The sequence below is a fragment of the Anopheles gambiae genome, chromosome X (assembly GCF_943734735.2).
Source record: "Anopheles gambiae chromosome X, idAnoGambNW_F1_1, whole genome shotgun sequence".
NCBI lineage: Eukaryota > Metazoa > Arthropoda > Insecta > Diptera > Culicidae > Anopheles > Anopheles gambiae.
Window position 1 is genome coordinate 16,878,357 of NC_064600.1, and position 20,638 is coordinate 16,898,994.

Below are 20,638 nucleotides of genomic sequence, written 5' to 3' on the forward strand. Positions count from 1 at the left end.
GTGGATTTTGTTTTTTTTTTTGTCGAGTTTTACTTCTGCAAGGTTTGACGATCAATTTGATCTTGGCGGCAGGGGTTAACGTTCAACTGACAAGACACGAACAAAAACCGAACCAGATAGGTTTTCGTTTTCTCCTCTCCTGTTTCTATCGTTGTTTTTTGACGACATGTGTCAACTTAATTTTAATATTGTGCAATAGTTTTGAGGGTTATGCTCTACACCTCAACGCCAATTATTTTCACGAGACGCTCACTTAACAGTTTCAACCGATTTCTCCTTAAGCTTATTTTATGTTCTCAATTGATGCTTCTAATTCTTTCTGAATGTCTTTCCATCACACTTGTAACAATGAGTAAAGCACCAATTCCAAAATCGAAGAAGTTTTCAAGGAACAATTCCAGATGTTGAGAAATTGCATTCCATTCAGAATTCGTTTCGAAACTAAGCTGGGACGCCATCTTCGCATGTTTTAGTAATAGAAGAAACTCACTACTAGCCACGCTTTCAGCAAGACAATAATTACAGTACAAATTGAGCAGAATACATACGCTTTCATTTTTTTCATACGTTTATTCCAACGCTAATTCCTACTCAGAATTCACGGAATCAGTTAGTGGGTCCAGAACAGGTTCACGCTTCGTCCTGGATTCGAAATAGGTCTAAGTTCGGTTTCAAGAAGGAATACAATTGGAGGCTGTTTCAGGATCGATATGGGTTCAGTATCAATTATAGAACCGGTATTCAGTATTCAGCAGTTCTAGGACCGGTATGCGATCAGTATCAATTCCAAGATCTATGTGGGTTCGTGGTCAGTTACAGAACCGGTTTGGTTTCCGTAAAAGTCTCAATACCGATATAGGCTTGTGGTTGATTCCAGGAGCGATATGAACTCCTGGATAGGTTCCAGGACTAATTTGGGTGCATTATAGGTGCCAGGACCAGTATGGGTTCATGATCGGTTACAGGACCTGTATAAATTCAGCATCAGTTCCAGGTCCACTATGGGTTTATTTTCAGTTTCAGGACTGATATGAATTCATGAGTAGTTCCAGGACCGATATAGTTTCAGTGTCAGTTCAAAGTCCGGTATGGATTCAGTATCAGTTTCAGGACCGGTATAAGTTTACCCTAATACAGTGGCCGGCAATATAAAGTGGCCACTACTTACAATTTTACATTTTTTACATTTTTTCCGTGAAAAATGAAGTTTTTGTACTGCTTTATTTTTTGAAACATTGCTCGTGATATGCTTAAGAATGCGCAGTACCATAGCATGACAAAAATGAGAAGTTTGCTTCAAGAAAAAAATATTTTTTCCAAAATTGATCAAAATCACTGTGCCAAAATAAAGTGCCCACTTTATTCATTGTACAGAAAATATTTTTCTGAACAAATATAACACCAAACTTATAATTTATATGCGTTCCTCTCGCATTCTTTACATGTTCGAGGACCTTTGACATAATTTATTTTGTTTTATTTGCACGTATTTGGCATTTGTTCTTCCTAGGAGTATTTCAGAGCTTTAACATATTTTGTTTTTCGTAATCACGTCATTCTCACCACATTTGCATCAAAATTTGCTCACGAAATCTCGATAGGATTAAAGTTAAGCCTAAGTGGGAGCCATTAAAAAAGTTTTATTCGATTTGATTGAAAAAAATAATTAAAAAATTATTCGTGTATAACTTGAGTCGTCTTCCGGTTGTAACCTCAATTTACTAACTCCGTATTTTTCACAGAAAACAGATAAATTCACACAGGATGCTTATATAAGTATTAGCTTTCATTATGCCGTCGATTCAAACCATACTCCCCACTTCTCGTATAGAAATCCACTCCCTGGTCATCACATTGCACTCTTCATACATATTGGTTTGTTGGATCGCGTTTAGATATTTTTGAACATCAGTTCTAATTTGGACTCATCTGTCCAAATATCAGTTTTTCAACAATCTTACGATATATCTGCATGTTCTTGATCATATTGAAGCCAATTGGCTTTGTTAGTCTTGCTGTAGCTCGGGCGAGGAACTTGAAGGACGCCACATCTAACGAGCAGTAAATTACGAAAATTGCAATGTGATAGCTAGGGGGTGTTTATCTTTAGGAGTAGCGGGAAAACTGGTGTGAATCGAAAGTACAACTATGGATTATACCTTTTTTAACATTCTTCATCAATACTTTGGGATATTTCTTTTAAAAAAATGGGGTTTGAAAACTAAAAACATGTTCCTACAGGCTAACATCTCCACACACACAATCAATACAAAAAACATTTCTCAACTAGTATCGTATAAAACACCTTGCATGTCCTCCATGAAGTCTAAATATTGGTTCCATCGAGAATTTGTGGCAGATTCTATGTGCGAAGGTTGATAAAACTGGTGTCATAAACAAATAAATTTAAATTTAAAACTCTTGATAACGCTTGAGAAGAACTAGATGCAAAAACTAGATGCAGAACTAGATAAACCTTTAAAAATTAGAAAAAAAATACGCAAAAGATCCTCGAACATGTAAAGAATGCGAGGGGAACGCATATAAATTATAAGTTTGGTGTTATATTTGTTCAGAAAAATATTTTCTGTACAATGAATAAAGTGGGCACTTTATTTTGGCACAGTGATTTTGATCAATTTTTTTAAAAAATATTTTTTTCTTGAAGCAAACTTCTCATTTTTGTCATACTATGGTACTGCGCATTCTTAAGCATATTACGAGCAATGTTTCAAAAAATAAAGCAGTACAATAACTTCATTTTTCACGGAAAAAATGTAAAAAATGTAAAATTGTAAGTAGTGGCCACTTTATATTGCCGGCCACTGTAGCTAGCTCGAACTCCATAGCTGATTTAGGGCTGTTTAACGAAAAATCGTTCCGGTGTCGTACTTTATGGGTGATTAAGAGATGAAACGGTACTTGGTGGAACCATACAGCTTTTTAACAAGCACACGGTACTCTTTGGAACTTTGCGGCTGATTAGTACTATCTGTAGGGTTGACGATGGAACTTTAAGGCTTTTTAAGAATGTGTGCCGAACTTGGTGGAACTTTATAGCTTTTTCATGCATGACATCGGTACAAGGTGGCTCTTGTCAAAGTGTCAAAGACAGATGCCGTCTCGTGGTTTGTGCTCCAGTTAGATTAGTTATTTGAAGTAGCAATATTAAGTGAAGTAATTTAGATTTAACTGTAAATTATTTAAAAAATTGTTGTATTTTATTTATATTTGTTGTATTTTTGTATCTTAACGTTATGACCATTTACTTACTTATCCGGCGCTACAATCGCTTCGTCCACAATGAAGGTTCAAAAGCCTGTTATGAGTTCATTATCAGTTCCTGTACCGTTATGGGTTTATGATAGGTTCCAGGGCAGGTATGGGTACATGATCAGTTCTAGGACCGATATGATCAGTTTTGCTTCCTGGATCTGTTTGGGATCAGTATCGGTTTCTAGACTTGGATAGGTTCAGCGCCGGTCCGGAAGGTATTTGGTCATATGCAGTTCTTTACCTGAAAAGTTTATGTATTAGTGTCAGGACCAGTATGCAATTAGTCTTGGTTTCGGTCTCTTATGGGGTGGTTATAAATAACTCATTTTAATTGGATTACGAGAGCATTGTTTTCGGCGTATTCTTTGCAGTAAAGGGGATCTTTGAAATTTATTTACGTAGCCCTGTAATCTGGCCAAATTAACTAGTCGAATCAAAAATCAGAACGGGCTCAATATCCGCTATAGAAGCGGTACCAGTATAATAGCAGGACCGGTATGAGCTCGGTTTTGGTTATAGATGACGATCAACCGGAAGATTTACTCCATAATACATGTAAAAAAAGCCAATACACAAAGACAAACGTCTAATTACTTTTCTCCGCAAGAACAAATAAAATGTTTCCACCAAGTTTAGTTTTACGAGGGTAGGTTATATATGTTTCAGTTTTTTTTGTTTTGTTTTTTTTTTCGATATTATGTTATACATCCACTATCCGAAAAAATGTGCATTCGCTTCACTTCTAACGGAGTACAATATTTGGTTTTTCGAGGCTGCTTAGCAAATCCACTTCAGTACGCTCCGAAAGACAGTTTTTGTAACACAAGTAGTCCAAAACTCTTCTCGGTAGGGGAAGAGCTTGAATAAGATCTTTTCGCTTGATTGTTTTATGGATGACAAATCTGAAACAAAGAAAGAGACAAACGAGAAGAAAATCAATTAGTAAGACGTATCGGGCATACTTATTCCGTTCGGGCGGAGAATTCAACGTATGGTAAGAAACTATACCTGCATATGTGTTGCAGGCTTTGCACATGTTTGAAACGCGAAACTGGTTTTGTTAATTGAACACGCATGGGGCCATATTCCGGACGTCTATGGAGAAAGAACAAATATCTTCCGCTTCTTGAATGTTCCACGGCATTCTCTATAAATTCCATTATCGTACGAGACTTAAACTTAGCGCAGGACCCGAATGAAAACGATCCTGGAAGTAAAGAGGAAAGTAATGAGACGGCAACGCTTTTTACCATCCTTAAGGGGCGATCGATCGCAGCACCTACCTTGATATTGATCTATTCGAACGTGTCGCACCGTTCCATTTAGTTTGAATGTTAGAGAAAATATGTAATGGTCGTCGGAGCTGTCTCTAACTAAAAAGCTACCATCCGGTTCGTTCGATAGTATTTTTTCCGCTCCTTCAGACGTTATTGGACCCCAGTACCAACCGAACTGCAATGCATGATAGAACAGTAAACACAATGATCAGACGAATTTGAACAATCTTTGTACGAACTGCAACATTAAATTGCAAAATGATTTACTATACCTCTTGAACTTTTTCTATACTTGCAGTAAAGTCCATCGACGATTTCCTTTCATTTGATTTCTTCTTCTGGTCGCTAGTATCACCCATTAGGTACCTTAAATCAGATTCTGGAAGGCGTAGCAAAGCGTTAAATGGAAAGCCCAAACGATTTACAATACTACACAAGCTGGAATTTCAACAACTCCATGCAAAACGTACCATTGGCAGGAAGCGGCGGCAGCTTCCGTGGAGTGTTTAATTTCTTACCGATCGCGCTTTCATTTTTGTCTTTGACGCACACAGCATTATCTTTCGCTCTGCTGGCGACGATCGAGCGCTTGTTGCCCAAGAACGGTTTGTGGTGCTGCTGTCGGCTTACTCGAAAAATGTTACAAAACTTTTGCTTAAGATTTACGGAAAAGTTTGACTTTTTGCACTGAGCGCGTATCTCGTGCGAGATGGAGTTGCGCTTGCTGTCCGCTTTATCACTGTTGGTGTGTTTGTCAACCACCTTGGTTGATTTTCTGTCAAGTATAATGTGGGGTTTGTTGTTTTTACGCTCATTAATAGAGCTGATCTGTTCACTGTAGTTTAACAAATTGTTCCAACTGTTTCTCTGTGATGCTTCTGAAAAATGTATCATTACATACCATTAGTCGGCTGTCCAGATTGTCCTGGTTACCAAAATCATACGCAAACAAAGATGATTTTACAGGTTTTTTTTGTCATTGGGTAATTTCGTTAACTTGTACAGAGTCTTACAAAAAATCTTCACTCGCTTGCCTATGTATTGTTCCGGTGTGGCTAGCACCAGAGCAACGGTAAAACCAAACAACCATACAAGTCTCCGAATTTTGCCTAGGACAGGACAGGTAAGCAAAACCAAACGTAATCGAAACGCAATGCAACCATGAGGACACGATTTGGAAGTGGATGCAGTATTCAAACACAAAATGAGAACGGAAAACGGGGGTGGAAAAAGGCAAACTAATAAGATGACCACAATTCAATTCCGGCGTACACGACCGATTCCAGCACTTACCGTTCCGGTTGCGATAAAAAGACGTTTCCGCGTTGTAGGTATTCCTTATTAAATCAATTGGCGTGGTATAGATGTCAGAATCGATAGGAACATTATAGAAATCAAGAATTTTGTTGTCGTCTAATGCATCGTGTGACATCGCTTGCGTGATGAACACCGAATCGTCTGCTTTATTTTTTATGGAATCAGTCAGGGAGTTATGCGAGCACGATAGGCGCGTTCGAAGCGAGTTGGAATTGCGTTGCATCGTGGAAATATTGCTTTTACTGTGGCGGTAAAGTGTGACGAAGCACTGCGACCGCTTGCCCGGGCTCCATGTTTTTATCTTCAGCAGATACGTTTCCGACGCGTCCGCCTTCTCTAGCGGACAATTTAGCGGATTGTGGTTTGCTTTACAAGCGCTACTTTTCAACTTATTCTTCTTCTCATTCATGTTGCTTTGCAGAATGGTTATTACAATTTACACGCGTTCTGATTACCGCTTGCCAAAAGGAGTCGTACGGAGTGAGCAAAAATCTTGAAAAACAAAACATTTACAATTGAATTAGTAAATCGGTAATGAAGACCATTCATTTGACCTGTTTATCCTAAGTAACGCAGAGAGCATGTTTATGACCAACAAAAAAAAACTAATCATTTGAATTCTGTAAGCTTTGAATTCAATACTTTTGTGTTAATTGTATACATTACAGGGGTTTCCAGGAGTGCTCATAGCTGTGGGACACTTTATTGACTCTTTCATACGTGAAATGAACTTAATGTAATGAGAATTGGAGTCTATAGAACCCTTGAAGGACAAATCCAATAGGAATTTACATGGAGCCTGTCAGAAAAGCGTACCATAGAGTCCAATTTGCAACATATGAAGTTCACTTCCAATAAGAAAGAGTCAAGGAAGTGTCCGACAACTATGAGAACACATCGAAATCGTTTCATGTAAAACAAAAACACAATCAAAATAAACGAAAAAAAACCACAACATATAAAACTTAAAACAGCTCCAGTATAGTAAATACTGTTTGGTGAGTACAAGTTGGATACTTGTTGGGAGACAATGTTCCTTTCATCCAAGAACCATCCATCGTTTGGCCTTTTTCTTCAACTTTTCAACCAAAATCTTGAGCTGGAAAGCAAAACGGCCAGATGGCCATCAATGCCTTTATTTGCTACCAACACCACAGTAGGCTAACTATTTTAATCCCAGGAAACGCCAATTAACTAATGAAAATGTCGAGTTAAATCCGCACGGTTTAAAATAGACGGCAGAAGCATTTGCGCGAAAAAAGGTCGCAAAACCGTGCCCATTCCAATGTGTTAATTGCATACGTTAATTAGTAGGTGTGAAATTTAGCAAAACGGGACAGACCATCGCTTATGATTTGTCGACCTGCATGCATATCCAGCGACTATAAAGCGACGGCATGGAAAACTGTTTAATAGTGAATGTTCCGTCGCTCAAATGGCACAGCAAAATAAACAAAACCTTCCATTTTGTGCCGCACAGAAATAGCATTAAGCCGACAGCACTGCATCAACTAAAAGCATAATCTTAATGTTGGTGCCCAAGAGCATAAATGAAACGTGTTACGCATTGCACACAATTCAATAGGTAGAGTTGTAGCGCTTCGCAAGGAAACGATTATGCACTCATTATGCTTATCTTATGCATTATCGTTCGATGGATTTGCCTTTAATGCTTTTAGCGAATCAAATATGCATCGATAAACCAATCCTTTTTTTTGTTGTTGAGTGTAAGGTAACGTAAACATGTTCTTCGTGACATCTTATTCGCGATGAAAAGTATCCGGACGTTAGTTTAGCATGCCCATCCGCGAAATTCATGTTACCCACAGCAATGCATGTAACAGTACACAAAATGCAGGTAATGTATGGGAAGCATTCTAACTTTCGCCATGAATGAATGCAACGACGCTAAAAAAATACCTTCCACTACCCTACGATGGGTGGGGGGTGGCAGACCACAATTGCTTGTTTAGACAGTTTTTTCCCCTCTTCTCATTTCAGTTGCCTGCCCGTCTGCCTTGTGTGTGTATGTGTGTTGCGTGTGTGCGTATGTGTGGGACGAGCTAAAATTACGTACAGCCTTTAGCCTCTGTGGAGCATTAATTTTCTAACACATTTGCCAATCGTATGGCAGAGTTTGCTGCCCGTCTCCGATGCTGCCGTTCTTCTCCGGTCCGTTCTGCATTGCTTTTTTGTAAACTACCCGATTGCTTTATCGATTCTGTTACACATTTAGCCAGTTAATTTTTCACTTCGCTTGGCTCGGCCGACCCACAGACGAGCTTCCACACAGTGCCACCGCGTACCGCGGGCCAACACGTTAATCCGTCCCAATCATCTTTGTTTCGGTCTTGCGGGGAAATACGTTCACACCTTGCACTTGCACTCGAACGCCGTACTTTTTCCCACAACAATTCTAACGCTGCCAGTTTCCAGTAAAAGGATCACAAAGCACCAATAGTAATTTCTTTCCTCTGTCGACATGTATTTTTACATTTGCCCTTTGTTCGTAGCTGTCAATATGGTCGCTCCTTACATCGGGCGCGGCTACACCGGTGGGTCGGTTTCTCACCCGGTTTCGTTGTGCTCGTAGCATGCAAGGGTGTTTGCATATAGCTACCTTGACCATTGAGTTTAGGCTGCTTTATTGGCACTGGCCTCTGTTGTTGTTTTGTTTACTGCTAATTGCGACGCTGGTCGTTCGATCGTTTTTTTTTGTGAAATTTTTAAGAAAAAAATAAAACTTCTTCTCGCAATTTTCCATCCACAAAAGGGCACGATACGCTTCGGGGGTGTAAGCATTCTCAGCCACCCTTTCTCGACCGTACAATCACCTGTTCAATGTGAAAGCACAATAACATGTCAGGCAAGACGTCAGTATGGCTCAAAAAGATAAACAACACTGCAAAGCACAACAAGATCGATTTTATATTTCTCACTATCGTAAATGATTGTTTATGTTGAAAGTGTAGCTTCGGAAAAGTAATTTCATTTCGTAACTCTCGTTCTCAGTACAAGAAAACACTTGTGCAGAGTCTAGAGTCCGAAATCTATCAGAATGTGAACTAGAGTAACGCTTCGCAGATATTTCGGATCTAAATACGGTTAATTATTCCTGATTAAACATGTGCTGTCCACGACGAATAGCAACAAGACGTCTTGGAGAACTTAATCTTAACATAACTTTACTCAATAGGCTCAAACGTTCGCTACTATCGTAAAACAAGCAGCCACTATTTATGCAATTGTTTCCGATGGAACAAAAACTTACATATTCCTTACGTACGCAGAATTCAAGACTACCCTAGCAAGCTACGGAAATTTCATGAGGAGGAACAGTCACATACCGGAGGTGGCGGATTAAGGGTATCAGGGGCCTTAGGCGCTTAAGATGTCTTGAGGCCCCCTTTAGATGGCGAGCGAGGAGATTGAGGAGATTGAACAGTCTACTATAATTGCTGACGGTGAGGATCATCGGCCACAGGCCCTACCAAAATGTGTGTCGATCGAGGAGGGGTTGAACATGAATCGCGAGTCTCGGGGCCCCAACGTTCATCCTTCAAGGGCCCTAGTGCCTAGTACTCTGTCAACTTTTATACATACTGCATACTATAGACTATCGATCGATGAGGCCCCAGACGACCGCCTCGTTCGCCTATCGTTAGAGTCGGCGCTGTATACCGGTCCTTGTTTCTACTTCAACGAACTCCAAGAGCTGCTACTTTCTTTTTCCAGAACACTTCAAATTCCAATGTTCCTATGGAGACTTCATCTGTGTCACTCAAACGCAGCTATCTCAAGTGTGCCTATAGATGCAATCAACTTATCGCCGTCCGACATCGATGTATCGATTGAATCAGTTGAACAAGCATATCGATCAAACCGTTCCTAAGGTCTATGATGATGTTCGTGAATCGTAGCATTTTTTGTTTTTAGTTTTTGCTGAACCTTCAAAACATTTTAAATGTCACTGCAACAAAAAATGTTTCCTCTTTTGTAGAAATGCTTTTCAAAGTTTCGCGTTTTTAATCAAAACTGTGTGAAATACACAAGTAGCAAACTACAGAAGAATCACATATAAATGCTCCTGCTCGAAAATCTTGTAAGTCATTCTTCACCGTGAGCTCCTGGATTGTTACCGTGGGGTTATAAGTTAGCATCAGCATGGATATTTCCCCCGAAGATTAGTTAAAACCAACTTTTTGGAGTTGGTCTAAAAGGGCCACGAAACCTACCAGCTTAAACCGGGGTTGTCCCTCGAATTGATCTAGAATCTTTCCCGTTCTCGGAACTGATCTTGACACTCCCTCAGTCCAGAAACTCTGGAATGTGTCTTATGTGGTTTCTTAAAAGCACACCCATTTTTGTTGGGCTCAACAACCCTAATTGGTCTAGGCCAGTGCCAAGCCCGCTTTTAAGTGGAGTCATTATCTGAGACAAATTCCCACCCTCTGCATGATAGTAATGATAATGGGTCCTGTGTACATCGAGACAGATACAGTCCGATTGAACAACGCACCACGTGTTGGGCCAAACACGTGTTGCGTACGATTATGAAGGAATTTTGGATTGTGCAACGTCAATTACCTAAACTTGAACCGGTTGTTTACACATTAATCAGTCAGACTTGTTCGTCTGTATTTATTACAAACTTTATAAAACAAAGATGTAACCCCTCCACTTATTCAAATACAATTCCCTGTGCCAGTGGCAAATCGGTTGAATGATTGACGGTGATAGTTGATCGTCGCGCGTACTGCTTCCAGGCGTCGGATCCCGATTCACGGCCACCGCCGGTATGTTTCTCGCCACCGAACGCGCCTCCAATTTCCGCTCCCGAGGGCGAAGTGTTGATATTTACGATTCCGCAGTCGGAACCACTCTCTCCCAGCCACTGTTGTTTGGCAGCGAACCGACAAGGAATAATGTTTTCATTAAAAATTTCTTCAACACAAAAACCCGACCAAAACTTCGCCACTTACCTCAAACGCCGACTGGATGTTGTTGGTGAAAAGGGACGACGACAGCCCTTGGTCGACTTCGTTGTTCCAGCTGATCGCCTCCTGCAAGTTGCTCGCCTTGAACACGTACACGATGGGCGCAAATGTTTCCCGCTTCACGACCGGCGCATCGTGCGGCAGGTTGGAGATGATGGTCGGCTCGACGAAGAACCCGGCCCGATCGATCACCTTGCCACCGCACTCGACCTTGCCACCGAGCGCGACCGCTTCCTGCACCGTCTGCAAGTAATTGTCCACCGCCTGCTGGTTGTGCACCGGCCCGTACAGCGTGGCCGAATCCAGCGGATGGCCGACGCGCTTCAGCAGGCTGGCGTACCGCTTGACCAGCTTCGCGATGAAGCTGTCGTACAGCTTTGCGTGTATGATCAGCCGCCTGGTCGTGGTGCATCGCTGGCCAGCCGTGCCGATGCAGCCGAAGAACGCCGCATCCAGCGCCATCTCCTGCGGTGCATCCTCGTTGATGATGAGCGCATTGTTGCCGCCGAGCTCCAGCAGGCAGCGCCCGAACCGGCGCTGCATCTCTATGCCCACCGTGCGGCCGACGGCCGTGCTGCCGGTGAAGGACATCAGCCTGATGCGCTCGTCGCTCACCATCCGCTTACCGACGTCCTCGCCGCCCTGGCAGAGCGTCACAATCGGGGGCAGCTTGTTGCGCTTGATCACGTCGGTCACTATCTTAGTGGTCGCCACGCTCACAAGCGACGTGCTGGGGGCGCCCTTCCACAGCACGGTGTTGCCAACCGTCAGTGCGATCGCCGCATTCCAGCCAAAGACGGCGCAGGGAAAGTTGAACGCCGATATGACGCCGACCAGCCCGAGCGGGTTCCACTTCTCCAGGATCGTGTGCTGCGGCCGCTCGGAGGGAAAGATGGCGCCGCCGAACATGCGCGACAGCCCGACCGCGTAGTCGCAGATGTCCACAAACTCCTGCACCTCGCCGACCCCCTCGGGCAGGATTTTGCCCATCTCCAGTGCCACCAGCTTGCCGAGCGGCTCCCGGTACTTGCGCAGCTCGTCGCCAATCTGGCGTATGACGTCACCGCGCAGTGGGGCCGGGATTTTCTTCCACTCCTGGTAGGCGGCCACACCGGCCGTCAGGCAGCGTTCCAGATCCTGTTCGGAGCCGGTAGCAACCTCCGCTATTACCCGGCCGGATGCGGGATCGATCGACTGCACCTTGCCGGCCGTGCCGGCCACCCATTCGCCGTTGTACACACCATTGTTCACGCGCTGCAGGCCGAGATCGCGCAGGAAGGCAAAATTGTCCTCTTCGACTAAATACTTCGTCATGCCGCTCATGCTGCGTGCGCCGAGAATCTTGCAAATGACGTTGTTCAACTTTGGCCCCCTTTGCAGCAGTGTTCCTATCATGCTGTAAAAGGACCACCGACAGACAGTAGTTGAATGTTGAGTTGTTCCAAAAGTGTTAGTCTCGCTGCGCCAATTGCTGCACGATTTGTTGGCCCGGTCACACTTACTCTATCCTAGCTGGAAGCGCTTGCAGTCCGCTGGAGGTTCTGTTAGCAACTGCCGGCTGCGCGCGGTGCCCCTACCATGTGACACTATCTGCGAGGCCGTTATCAGTTTGGAAATACTTTCGCCTCCAATTGTGTATTGCTGTCCTCTTGAGCGATCGAGTGACGGATTTGCTCTGCGGCGACTGTGGGCAACTGGTACTGTACACTGTTCAGCTTGATAAGAGTGATAATTCTGGCTATTTGAGAGTGCATGCACAACAACAGCCGGCGGGGCACACGTTATCTACACGAGAGTGGCGGGTTTGCGTCGTTCGCCTCGAGCATTGGGCGGTGTTCATCTCCGTTTCACCCGAGTTGGTCTGCGTGCATGCTGATGTACCAAAGACAACGATGGCTCACAATCTCCTAGCGCCTAGCCTATCTTGTGTTGTGATAGGGGCGCGTTAGTAACGGAAAGAACTGTTGAGGTACGCTAAATATGCTCTCTGTTGACATGCCCCTGCGACATTCCGACGACGTGTCGATCTCCCGGCTGTCTGTTTTGTTGAATCTTGTCCACTTTGTAAGCATTAAATGCACACTTCTCAGGCAAGGTTTACTTTAAAAATATTTCTTTATTTTTGTAAAACCATTCAAACGACCCAATCATCCGACAGGGTTGCCTTTATGCAGTTCAGACTTATTTTTGTAGCAATTTTCACTGATTTTACTAGTATTTTACTAATCAAAAGCGATGGAATGAGAAGCGAAAATCGCGCGTAAAAACAATAATGCAGATTATTGTTGGGTAAATCTGACTCAGATTCATGAATCTGAATGAATCTTCGGAATGATTCATTGAATCTTAATCTCGGTTGAAAAGGTTCTTGAATCTCAAAGATTCAATAAATTTCTAAGATTTAGGAATTATCCATGTATCTCGAAAGATTATCGAATCTCCAGGGATTCATAAATCTCTAAAAAAGCATAAAGCTTGGGTTTTTTTTTATTATTCTTCTTCTTGTCATAACGATCTACGTGGTCATGCCAGCCTGTCCAGGCTTTCGAGACTTGTTGGAAAGTACCATGCCGCCGCCGGATAGTTTGTTTTGCTACGTGGAGACGGTCCTTGCAAGGTTTGAACCCCCAACGGGCAAGTTTTATGAGATTCATGAATCCTTGAAAATTTGTAAATATTTAAAAATTCATGAAGATTCATTAAACTTTATAGATTCATGAATCTTTGAATATTCGACTCGAGATTCGAATCACTCGTCACTGAAGATTCATATGAATAAATCTCAACGAAAGATTCATGAAACCCAACACTAAAGCAGATCTATGCCTCGCTAGATTTAAAATGCTAATAATAGGTATAACATCTCCTGCGAGGCTTTATTCTCCGTCATTACACGAACGCAGGCAAATACTAGTCTGCAAAACTAAGCTAAACCCCTTTGAGGAATCAAAAAATAGGTAGTAAGTTCCTAGGTATTCGGATTTGGAGGTCGTCAGTACACTGGCATGGCCACAAATCGGCGCACCAGCCGATCCTTCAACACGTTCGGCAGGTAGCGGAAAGCATTGTAGTAGAAGAAGTACCGCCACGGTTCGCAGATGTACAGCGACCGGGGCGATGCGTCGAACAGTACCCGCCGCATGCAGCCCGTTAGCGGATCGCTTTCGCTGAAGCTTTCCAGCGCGCGCGGTTGGCAGAGCGGCGCCAGATAGCCCCGGTAGCGATCGAAGTAGTCCTGGTAGAACGCACGCTGGTTCGCGCCCATCGCCGACCACATCTCGTCGAAGTACTGCATCTGCTGGGCGCAAATGTTGGAATGAAACAAGAACGAGCCGGGCATAAACTCGACCACCGGCACGCCGTGGCAGGACAGCTCCATGCGCACCGCATCGGTCCAGGCGCGCAGTGCCGCCTTGGTCGCAGAGTAAACGCTCAGCCCCGGCAGGGCCTGCCGTCCGCAGTGGCTGGTAACGACGATCAGCCGCGCTCGGTTCTCCCGGACCAGCTCGAGCAGCGGTAGCGTGAACTGGATGGTACCGATGGCGTTTACATTGAGCTGCAGCTTGGTGAGGTTGCTGGAAAGCCATTCCGCCTCCCCGAAACACATGACGCCCGCGTTGTTAACAAGCGCATACAGACCTGCAAGCGAGAGGAGCACAATTCTTTGAAGAGATGCAAAAGAAAAGCTTCAACTATGAGTACGCACGAGCTGGATGATTTGCTGCAAACCATTTCCTTATTGCGCTGTGCGTGTCTGCAATGCTTTCCTGGCTGTTCAGATCCATGATGAAGCAGACAAGCTGCCCCGTTTGCTTTCCGCGCGATTGCAAGCTTTTGTATCCGTCGGACTCCTTGCTTACGCACGTCGCCATCACCGTCATGCCGGCCTGCAGGCACATGCAGGCCATATTGTAGCTGGGGATCGGGTTGGGAAATGTACAGAGAGTCAAAACGCCATTTTCAGCGTGCAGCAAAACTCGCTTACCCTAGGCCAGAATCGCAACCCGTAATAATGACTACGTCCTTGGTGCTCAGCTTCCGTATCGGCTGCAGCGATCGTGATCGCCAGTACTGCAATAACTTCAGAGCGACAACGCATACGCCGCTACTGGCAAGGACGATGTTTCTTGCTTGATTAACATTATTGGTAAACCAGCTGGTCATCATCCTCGGTTGTAGAAGAAGTTTGTAGTTTCTGCAATGATTTTGTGAAAATAACATGAATTGTTTTTTTTTATGTGACTGAAGTAGTGATGGGAAAAAGTTTTTGTCGGAATCGATTCCAGCTAGCTCCGAAGTTTTCTGGAATCGTTTCCGGAATCGATTCAGGAATCGGCTCCGGAATCAAAATCGGTTCCTGAATTGAAATCAGTTCAGGAATCGAAATCAGCTCGGAAATCAGAATCGGCTTCTAAATCGAAGTCGGTTTTGACATCTTCATAAGAATAAACGTTTGGGTCCAATGACCCACGTATTGATAGTCCCAAAGGATCCAAATTTACTTGTAAACAGACCATTCTTATGGTAATTCCCGGACTGATTTCGCTTCTGAAACTTCTTGTTTCAAGTCAATTCCAATTCTGCAATCATTTCTGACTCCTTTGCCCTAAAAAATTGAGTTTCCTAGTTCGATTCCGATTTCTTAACCAATTCTGATTCCGGGGCCGATTCCGATTTCGGAATAGGATCCAGAGTCGACACCGAAATCGATTCCGGAGTCAACTCCGGAAATGGGCTCCAAAATCGGCTCCGGAATCGGCATCGATTCCAGCATCGGAATCGATTCCAGCATCGGAACTCGAAATCGGAATCAGGTGGGTCCAATTCCGAGCTCCCACCACTAAACTTAAGCACAAAGACAACAATAAACAAACAAACATGCTCATGAAAAGAAAAACTACGAAAAGAATGTAGCAAGCTAATAACGATACAAAAATATACTTTACGATAAAAGGGTAACCGTTCATTAGATAATCGAGTATTTTAGCCATTAGTTATGATGATGAATATTACACCAACATATGACACGGGTGGAAATATTCTGAGCAGCAACACCCATTTGTAAACATATGATCGGCGGACGGCTGAACAAATGAGACCGTTTTACAAGCAGTTTCTGCCTGAAAATTATTGTAAATTAAGCAAAATCCAACTACTCACCGTTGTACCGTGGCAGTGGTTGACCGAGGTGGACGATCTTGGGATTATTATTAAGCGGGCTTAGCAGTAACGCGCAGCAATATCAACCCGGTACTGTTGCCGACTGGGCAAACGCAGCGTTTTGTTTTTTGTTTTTTTTTTTGGAAAATATGAGAATATTAACCATATGACGCACACCACCAAACCTCAGACTTCAAATAAGTTACATAACGCACTCGTCGGTGGTGGTGAAATCAACGCAGTTTAAGAAAATACACACAGAAAGCAGTTTTATTCGTTTCGGCAGCGTGCGTAATGCCATCATCCATGCGCATGTAGGCTCCCGGCGTACGAAATGCAGCGTGACATTTTTTGTAAATTATTTACTGATTTGCGTACCCGTGCGTTTCGATGCGTTTGGATTGCGCTTTCGTCACGATGTGTAATTATTTCTTTTCTTTAACCTTTAACTCTACGACCGACATACCCGGGTATGATTTTCATTTTATAACTGATATAACTTTGTATTGAAAAAAAAAATTGAAAGCATACCCGGGTATTCCATACATTTTGTATGGGAAGTGGTAGCTTTCAATTTTAAAACTTTCATAACTTTTGATGTAATGAATATTTAAATTTCAAATTTTGTTAAAAGAGCAAGGCATTATTCTTTTTTACTTTATTGAGGGAATGGGATTTTTTAAAGTTTCATTCAATATTTTTTTTAATTTTTTGTAATGTATAACAACCAATTTTTTCATGAACAGCCTTCAATGCAGCCACCATATTGAATGCATTAGTAATGTTGCACTTCATGGATGATTCTGATTATTTTGATTGATTATGAAAAGAAAAGCAGAAATTCTTCATAAAAATATATTTTTGAAACATATTTTTTATTATTCAATTTATTTTCATAAAAAAAAACTCAAAATGCTTTGTATATTATTCAAATATGCATTATGTCCTTCTTTTTCCCCAAATGTGCTCTCTTCTAATCAGTTTTCAATTAGAAAAACATATTACCGATAGAGAAAACTGTACTTACCAAACAAATATGATTTATAGTATTTCCTTTAAAACAATAAAAAAGAATAATTAATTAAAACTCACCTAAAAAAATAATGCAAAAAGGTACTTTCAACGTATTTTTCATAGAACAGCAGAAATAAAATCCATTTAAAAGACAAATTGTGAAACTTAAAAAAATATTAAAAAATAGTGAACGAGATTTAAAAAATCCCATTTATTCACTAAATTAAATAAGATTAACGGCCGTACCTTTGTACCTAATTTGATGTTGTAATTTTCAATGCAACAAAAGATATTGAAGTTTTAGTTTGAAAAAGAATAACTTCCCACACAAAATGTATGGGATTGCCCGAGTATGCCGGTCGTAGAGATGAAGGTGTAAATTTGGTTATTGAGACAACGGTTATTGTGATAATGGTAAAAACCATGTTCTTGGAATCTTTCTTCTGATTGGGGTTTTCAGCTTGTTCGAAGTTTCCTATCTACTGCTTCGCTCATACGTAGAAGATCGATTTGCATTTGAAACCCGGTTTACTGCCCTCACCTAATCCATTCCACTTGGCTTTACAGATTTGTTGGCACCATAAATGCAATAGAATCTCATTAGTAACTAATCCATTACCTTAGAATAAATAGGAGCACAAATAATTCCATAAAATAACGGTCAGCGTAGCAAAGCTAAGAAAAAATACTAAATACCGCTTGAATTATTATTAAGCCAGTTTTTTTTTTATTTCTTCTCTTCTGGTGTGGCAATTCTTTTATTTTAATTCAATGAGGCCGAGACAAAACGACAATCGCTAACGAAACGGGGCGGGGAGCGGGAACGAATTTCAAACCGGACACGAACAACCTGCAGGCAAAATGAAGTCGAGCTACACCAGGCGCAATAAGTGTGCTCGCTACTTCCCTCGCGTACGTACTCACACTAATTCCTCACGTAAAACTAACAATTCAACGATTACACACTCGTACTTGTGCTCTCAGCAATAATAAGAGAACCACCATCGCGCTTTCTCCCCTCCCCCCCAACGATCGACATTCTGTCTCTTTGCAGCAAGCTTGAATTTGAAGTTGTATCTGTTGCTGTTGCGGATTTGATTGATGGCTGGAGGATGCTGCACTGCTGCAAACAGAAGGCCCGTGGTGTGTGGTAAGTTGTTTTAAAAAAGAGAGAGAGAGAGAGGCGGTCGGACACATTATCCTTCCGCGGAGTTCATAACAAATCGATGTTTCACGTAGCCATTGTTGCGCATTTTTGTTGTTTCGATTGATTGCAGCAGTTGTGGGTGAATGTTTTGACAGCCAGACGCGCGGCAGCCAGATGGAACATAGACGACCGTTGTTTTTGTGTGTGTGGTTGTGTTTTTTAAGAGTAACAAAAATCAGGACGATTTACTTGAATATCTTGCCCTGGTTGAACTTGCGCCCGTTCTTGTCGGTGCCGCTCCAGGAGAAGTACTGTTCAACCAGCTTCTTCGTCTCGTCCGAGGCGGGGTCCAGCTTCTTCCAGTCGTACACCTCGTAGTCTACCTGCCAGTCGGGCGACAGCTTGAACGCCAGGTCCTGGCCGCGCCAGACCCACACGCCCGAGATCGTGCTGTTGTTGTCCTCACCGAACAGGCACACCGAGGCGAAGCTCTGCTTGCGCATCTTGTCCAGCCGCTGGAACATGCCGGTGATCAGGTTGCAGCTCATGAACACCTTCGTCAGCTCCTCGGGATACTTGTACTCGCCGTACCAGATCGAGTAGTTGGCCGGGTCGAACTTGGTCCAGAAGTAGGGGATCGATTTCGCCTCCTCCTCGTTCGAGTAGAACCGCTTGAAGTCGTCGAAGTTGAACGTGCCCTTCGGCAGCGTTTCGAACGGATCGTTCTGCTTCGGCTCGGCGGCCAGCAGCTCGTCGGCTGCGTCCGGCTGCTCGGCCGGTTCCGGCTTCTCCGGCGCCGGCTTCTTCTCCTTCTTTTCCTTCTTCTTCTCTGCTGGAGCGCCGCCGCTTCCGCCGCTCACCTTGGCCTGGAATTCGGCGTACTTCTTCGGGTCGGCCTGTGCGACCTTGGCGCAGAGCGCCGGCACCTTGACCACCGCCTGCACCTGCGGCTGGTTCATCAGCGTGGTGAACCACCGGTTGACGGCGCCGAACGGTGCGCGGAAGGCAGGATCCAGCACGTACTCGTACGCGTGCAGCAGCGTGGCAAACACGACCACATCGGCCAGCGTGATCCGCTCGCCGACCAGGTACGTCTGCTTCAGCAGGCGGCTGTTGAGGGCGGCCAGGCCGCGACGCAGCTCCTCCTTCGCACGCTCAACGTTGTTCTTGTTGTACGGCACGATGCCAATCATCGGGAACGTCCAGCCCTGGACAGCAGGCAGCAGCACATTGTCGGCGAAGCTGAGGAAGGACTGCACCTCGGCCCGGTGGAAGTCGTTCGCACCGCGCAGCTGCTCATTGGCCACGTAGTAGGCGATCGCGTTGCTCTCCGTCAGGTACTTGCCATCCTTAGTCTCGTACGCCGGCACCTTGCCGCTCGGGAACTTCTGCAGGAAGGGCTCGCTGCAGTTGGTTTCGCCGAACACGAAGTCGGCGGCAACCTTCACCGGCGTGCCGGAGTATTGGGCCGCGATCAGCACTTTGTAGGCACGAAAGTTTTCCGGGTAAGTGTACAGAGTCTGCAAGAGGGACAGAGAGGTTCGAGTTAGTTAAGCGAAAAGCAGCTAGGAAGCGAGAAGGCGGGTGGGGGGAAGGGACTAAAGGAGTACGATTAGGATGGTAGCAAAATCCGCACACAATGCTCCATTTTAGAAACGTTTTTTTTTCTTTTTCGAAACCATCCCGAAATTCCGAGCTTCGTATTAATTGCTAATTTTAGTAAGTACACCCGCCAAGGAGGATCTTATATTCACACCGATCACACCGCACCGCATCCGTCACCCGTGTACAACACACACACAACCCGGCATACACCCGGAACTCGAATTACAGGTGGAAAAACGTATTTCAGCCAGCTGACCCATAGCGCACCAGCTGCCCAATACTTACACCGGCCATTTTAATGCTGTTGCAGGACAATTGTGAGAAAAAATCACGCGTTTTGGGCTTTATTCGGCGTATTCGCGTGCTTCACAAGTACGTGTCCGTCGATGGCGGAAATGAAAAGGAGGTCGCCACTGTCGTAACTGGTGACGTTTGGTACACAGGACGACAAAGGCTCGTTTATCCGTGCCGCTTTTCGATTATCCGGGGTGCAATGACACGAGAAATCCTGCGGGCATGGTCAACGCGCGGCCATGTCGTGTGACCGTCCAAATAGACATACAGCGACAACGTCGCGCGCGATGACGCCGCGCGCGAAAAACAGTAGCTCAATTTTGCAAACAGAGCTACTCGTCGCGCGCGAAAATTTTGCTTCATCCTAAATAATCGAATTATCTAGTTTTTTTTACAATCCAGATTAATGCCAAACGCAAAAAAAAGATTTGAACACATTTAAATCTATTTTCTTGTGTTTTCCAATAAAAAATAAGTTGTTTGACTGAGTCAAATAAGCTACTTTGATCTACACCGAGTGAAATTTTGAGCTATTTTTAATCGCGCGCGAC

General features: G+C 43.7%; 4 protein-coding genes across 7 annotated transcripts; all 4 read right to left on the minus strand.

Annotated features, from left to right (window-relative positions):
* Positions 1-3,907: 3,907 nt before the first annotated feature.
* Positions 3,908-8,400, minus strand: LOC1277396 (suppressor of cytokine signaling 7). Of its 4 annotated transcripts, none has more exons than XM_061651030.1 (7): positions 8,244-8,398; positions 5,847-6,362; positions 5,024-5,431; positions 4,826-4,932; positions 4,560-4,728; positions 4,285-4,483; positions 3,908-4,178 (listed from the first exon to the last, which is right to left on the minus strand). In XM_061651030.1, the coding sequence occupies exons 2-7, from the start codon at positions 6,277-6,279 to the stop codon at positions 4,019-4,021; spliced, it is 1,476 nt and encodes a 491-aa protein (XP_061507014.1). In that variant the 5' UTR covers positions 6,280-6,362; positions 8,244-8,398; the 3' UTR covers positions 3,908-4,018. The 4 variants fall into 4 exon arrangements, with proteins under 4 accessions (XP_061507014.1, XP_061507007.1, XP_003437124.2 ...); XM_061651023.1 differs by having other exon boundaries at positions 7,791-8,392; XM_003437076.2 differs by having other exon boundaries at positions 7,948-8,391.
* A 2,075-nt stretch (positions 8,401-10,475) lies between these two features.
* LOC1277397 (putative aldehyde dehydrogenase family 7 member A1 homolog) lies at positions 10,476-12,800 on the minus strand. Its single transcript, XM_316857.6, has 3 exons — positions 12,370-12,800; positions 10,853-12,263; positions 10,476-10,764 (listed from the first exon to the last, which is right to left on the minus strand). The coding sequence occupies exons 2-3, from the start codon at positions 12,260-12,262 to the stop codon at positions 10,552-10,554; spliced, it is 1,623 nt and encodes a 540-aa protein (XP_316857.3). The 5' UTR covers position 12,263; positions 12,370-12,800; the 3' UTR covers positions 10,476-10,551.
* A 918-nt stretch (positions 12,801-13,718) lies between these two features.
* LOC1277398 (retinol dehydrogenase 7) lies at positions 13,719-17,198 on the minus strand. The gene is made up of 5 exons (XM_316858.5): positions 17,055-17,198; positions 16,028-16,130; positions 14,853-15,062; positions 14,574-14,782; positions 13,719-14,506 (listed from the first exon to the last, which is right to left on the minus strand). The coding sequence occupies exons 3-5, from the start codon at positions 15,032-15,034 to the stop codon at positions 13,860-13,862; spliced, it is 1,038 nt and encodes a 345-aa protein (XP_316858.5). The 5' UTR covers positions 15,035-15,062; positions 16,028-16,130; positions 17,055-17,198; the 3' UTR covers positions 13,719-13,859.
* Positions 17,199-17,745: 547 nt separating this feature from the next.
* Positions 17,746-20,288, minus strand: LOC1277399 (elongation factor 1-gamma). The gene is made up of 2 exons (XM_316859.5): positions 20,079-20,288; positions 17,746-19,708 (listed from the first exon to the last, which is right to left on the minus strand). The coding sequence occupies exons 1-2, from the start codon at positions 20,085-20,087 to the stop codon at positions 18,434-18,436; spliced, it is 1,284 nt and encodes a 427-aa protein (XP_316859.4). The 5' UTR covers positions 20,088-20,288; the 3' UTR covers positions 17,746-18,433.
* Positions 20,289-20,638: the final 350 nt, after the last annotated feature.

Bases quoted from the DNA above. Each gene is read 5' to 3' on its own strand.
- LOC1277396 (XM_061651030.1), bottom strand. From the start codon at position 6,279: ATGAATGAGAAGAAGAATAAGTTGAAAAGTAGCGCTTGTAAAGCAAAC. The intron at 4,729-4,825 runs GTATAGTAAATC...CATGCATTGCAG, and splicing joins GTATAGAAAAAGTTCAAGAG to TTCGGTTGGTACTGGGGTCC. The intron at 4,179-4,284 runs GTATAGTTTCTT...TCTTTGTTTCAG, and splicing joins AGCCTGCAACACATATGCAG to ATTTGTCATCCATAAAACAA.
- LOC1277398 (XM_316858.5), bottom strand. From the start codon at position 15,034: ATGATGACCAGCTGGTTTACCAATAATGTTAATCAAGCAAGAAACATC. The intron at 14,783-14,852 runs GTAAGCGAGTTT...CCCGATCCCCAG, and splicing joins GGTTGCGATTCTGGCCTAGG to CTACAATATGGCCTGCATGT. The intron at 14,507-14,573 runs GTGCGTACTCAT...TCTCGCTTGCAG, and splicing joins TGCAGCAAATCATCCAGCTC to GTCTGTATGCGCTTGTTAAC.
- LOC1277397 (XM_316857.6), bottom strand. From the start codon at position 12,262: ATGATAGGAACACTGCTGCAAAGGGGGCCAAAGTTGAACAACGTCATT. The intron at 10,765-10,852 runs GTAAGTGGCGAA...GCCAAACAACAG, and splicing joins ACATCCAGTCGGCGTTTGAG to TGGCTGGGAGAGAGTGGTTC.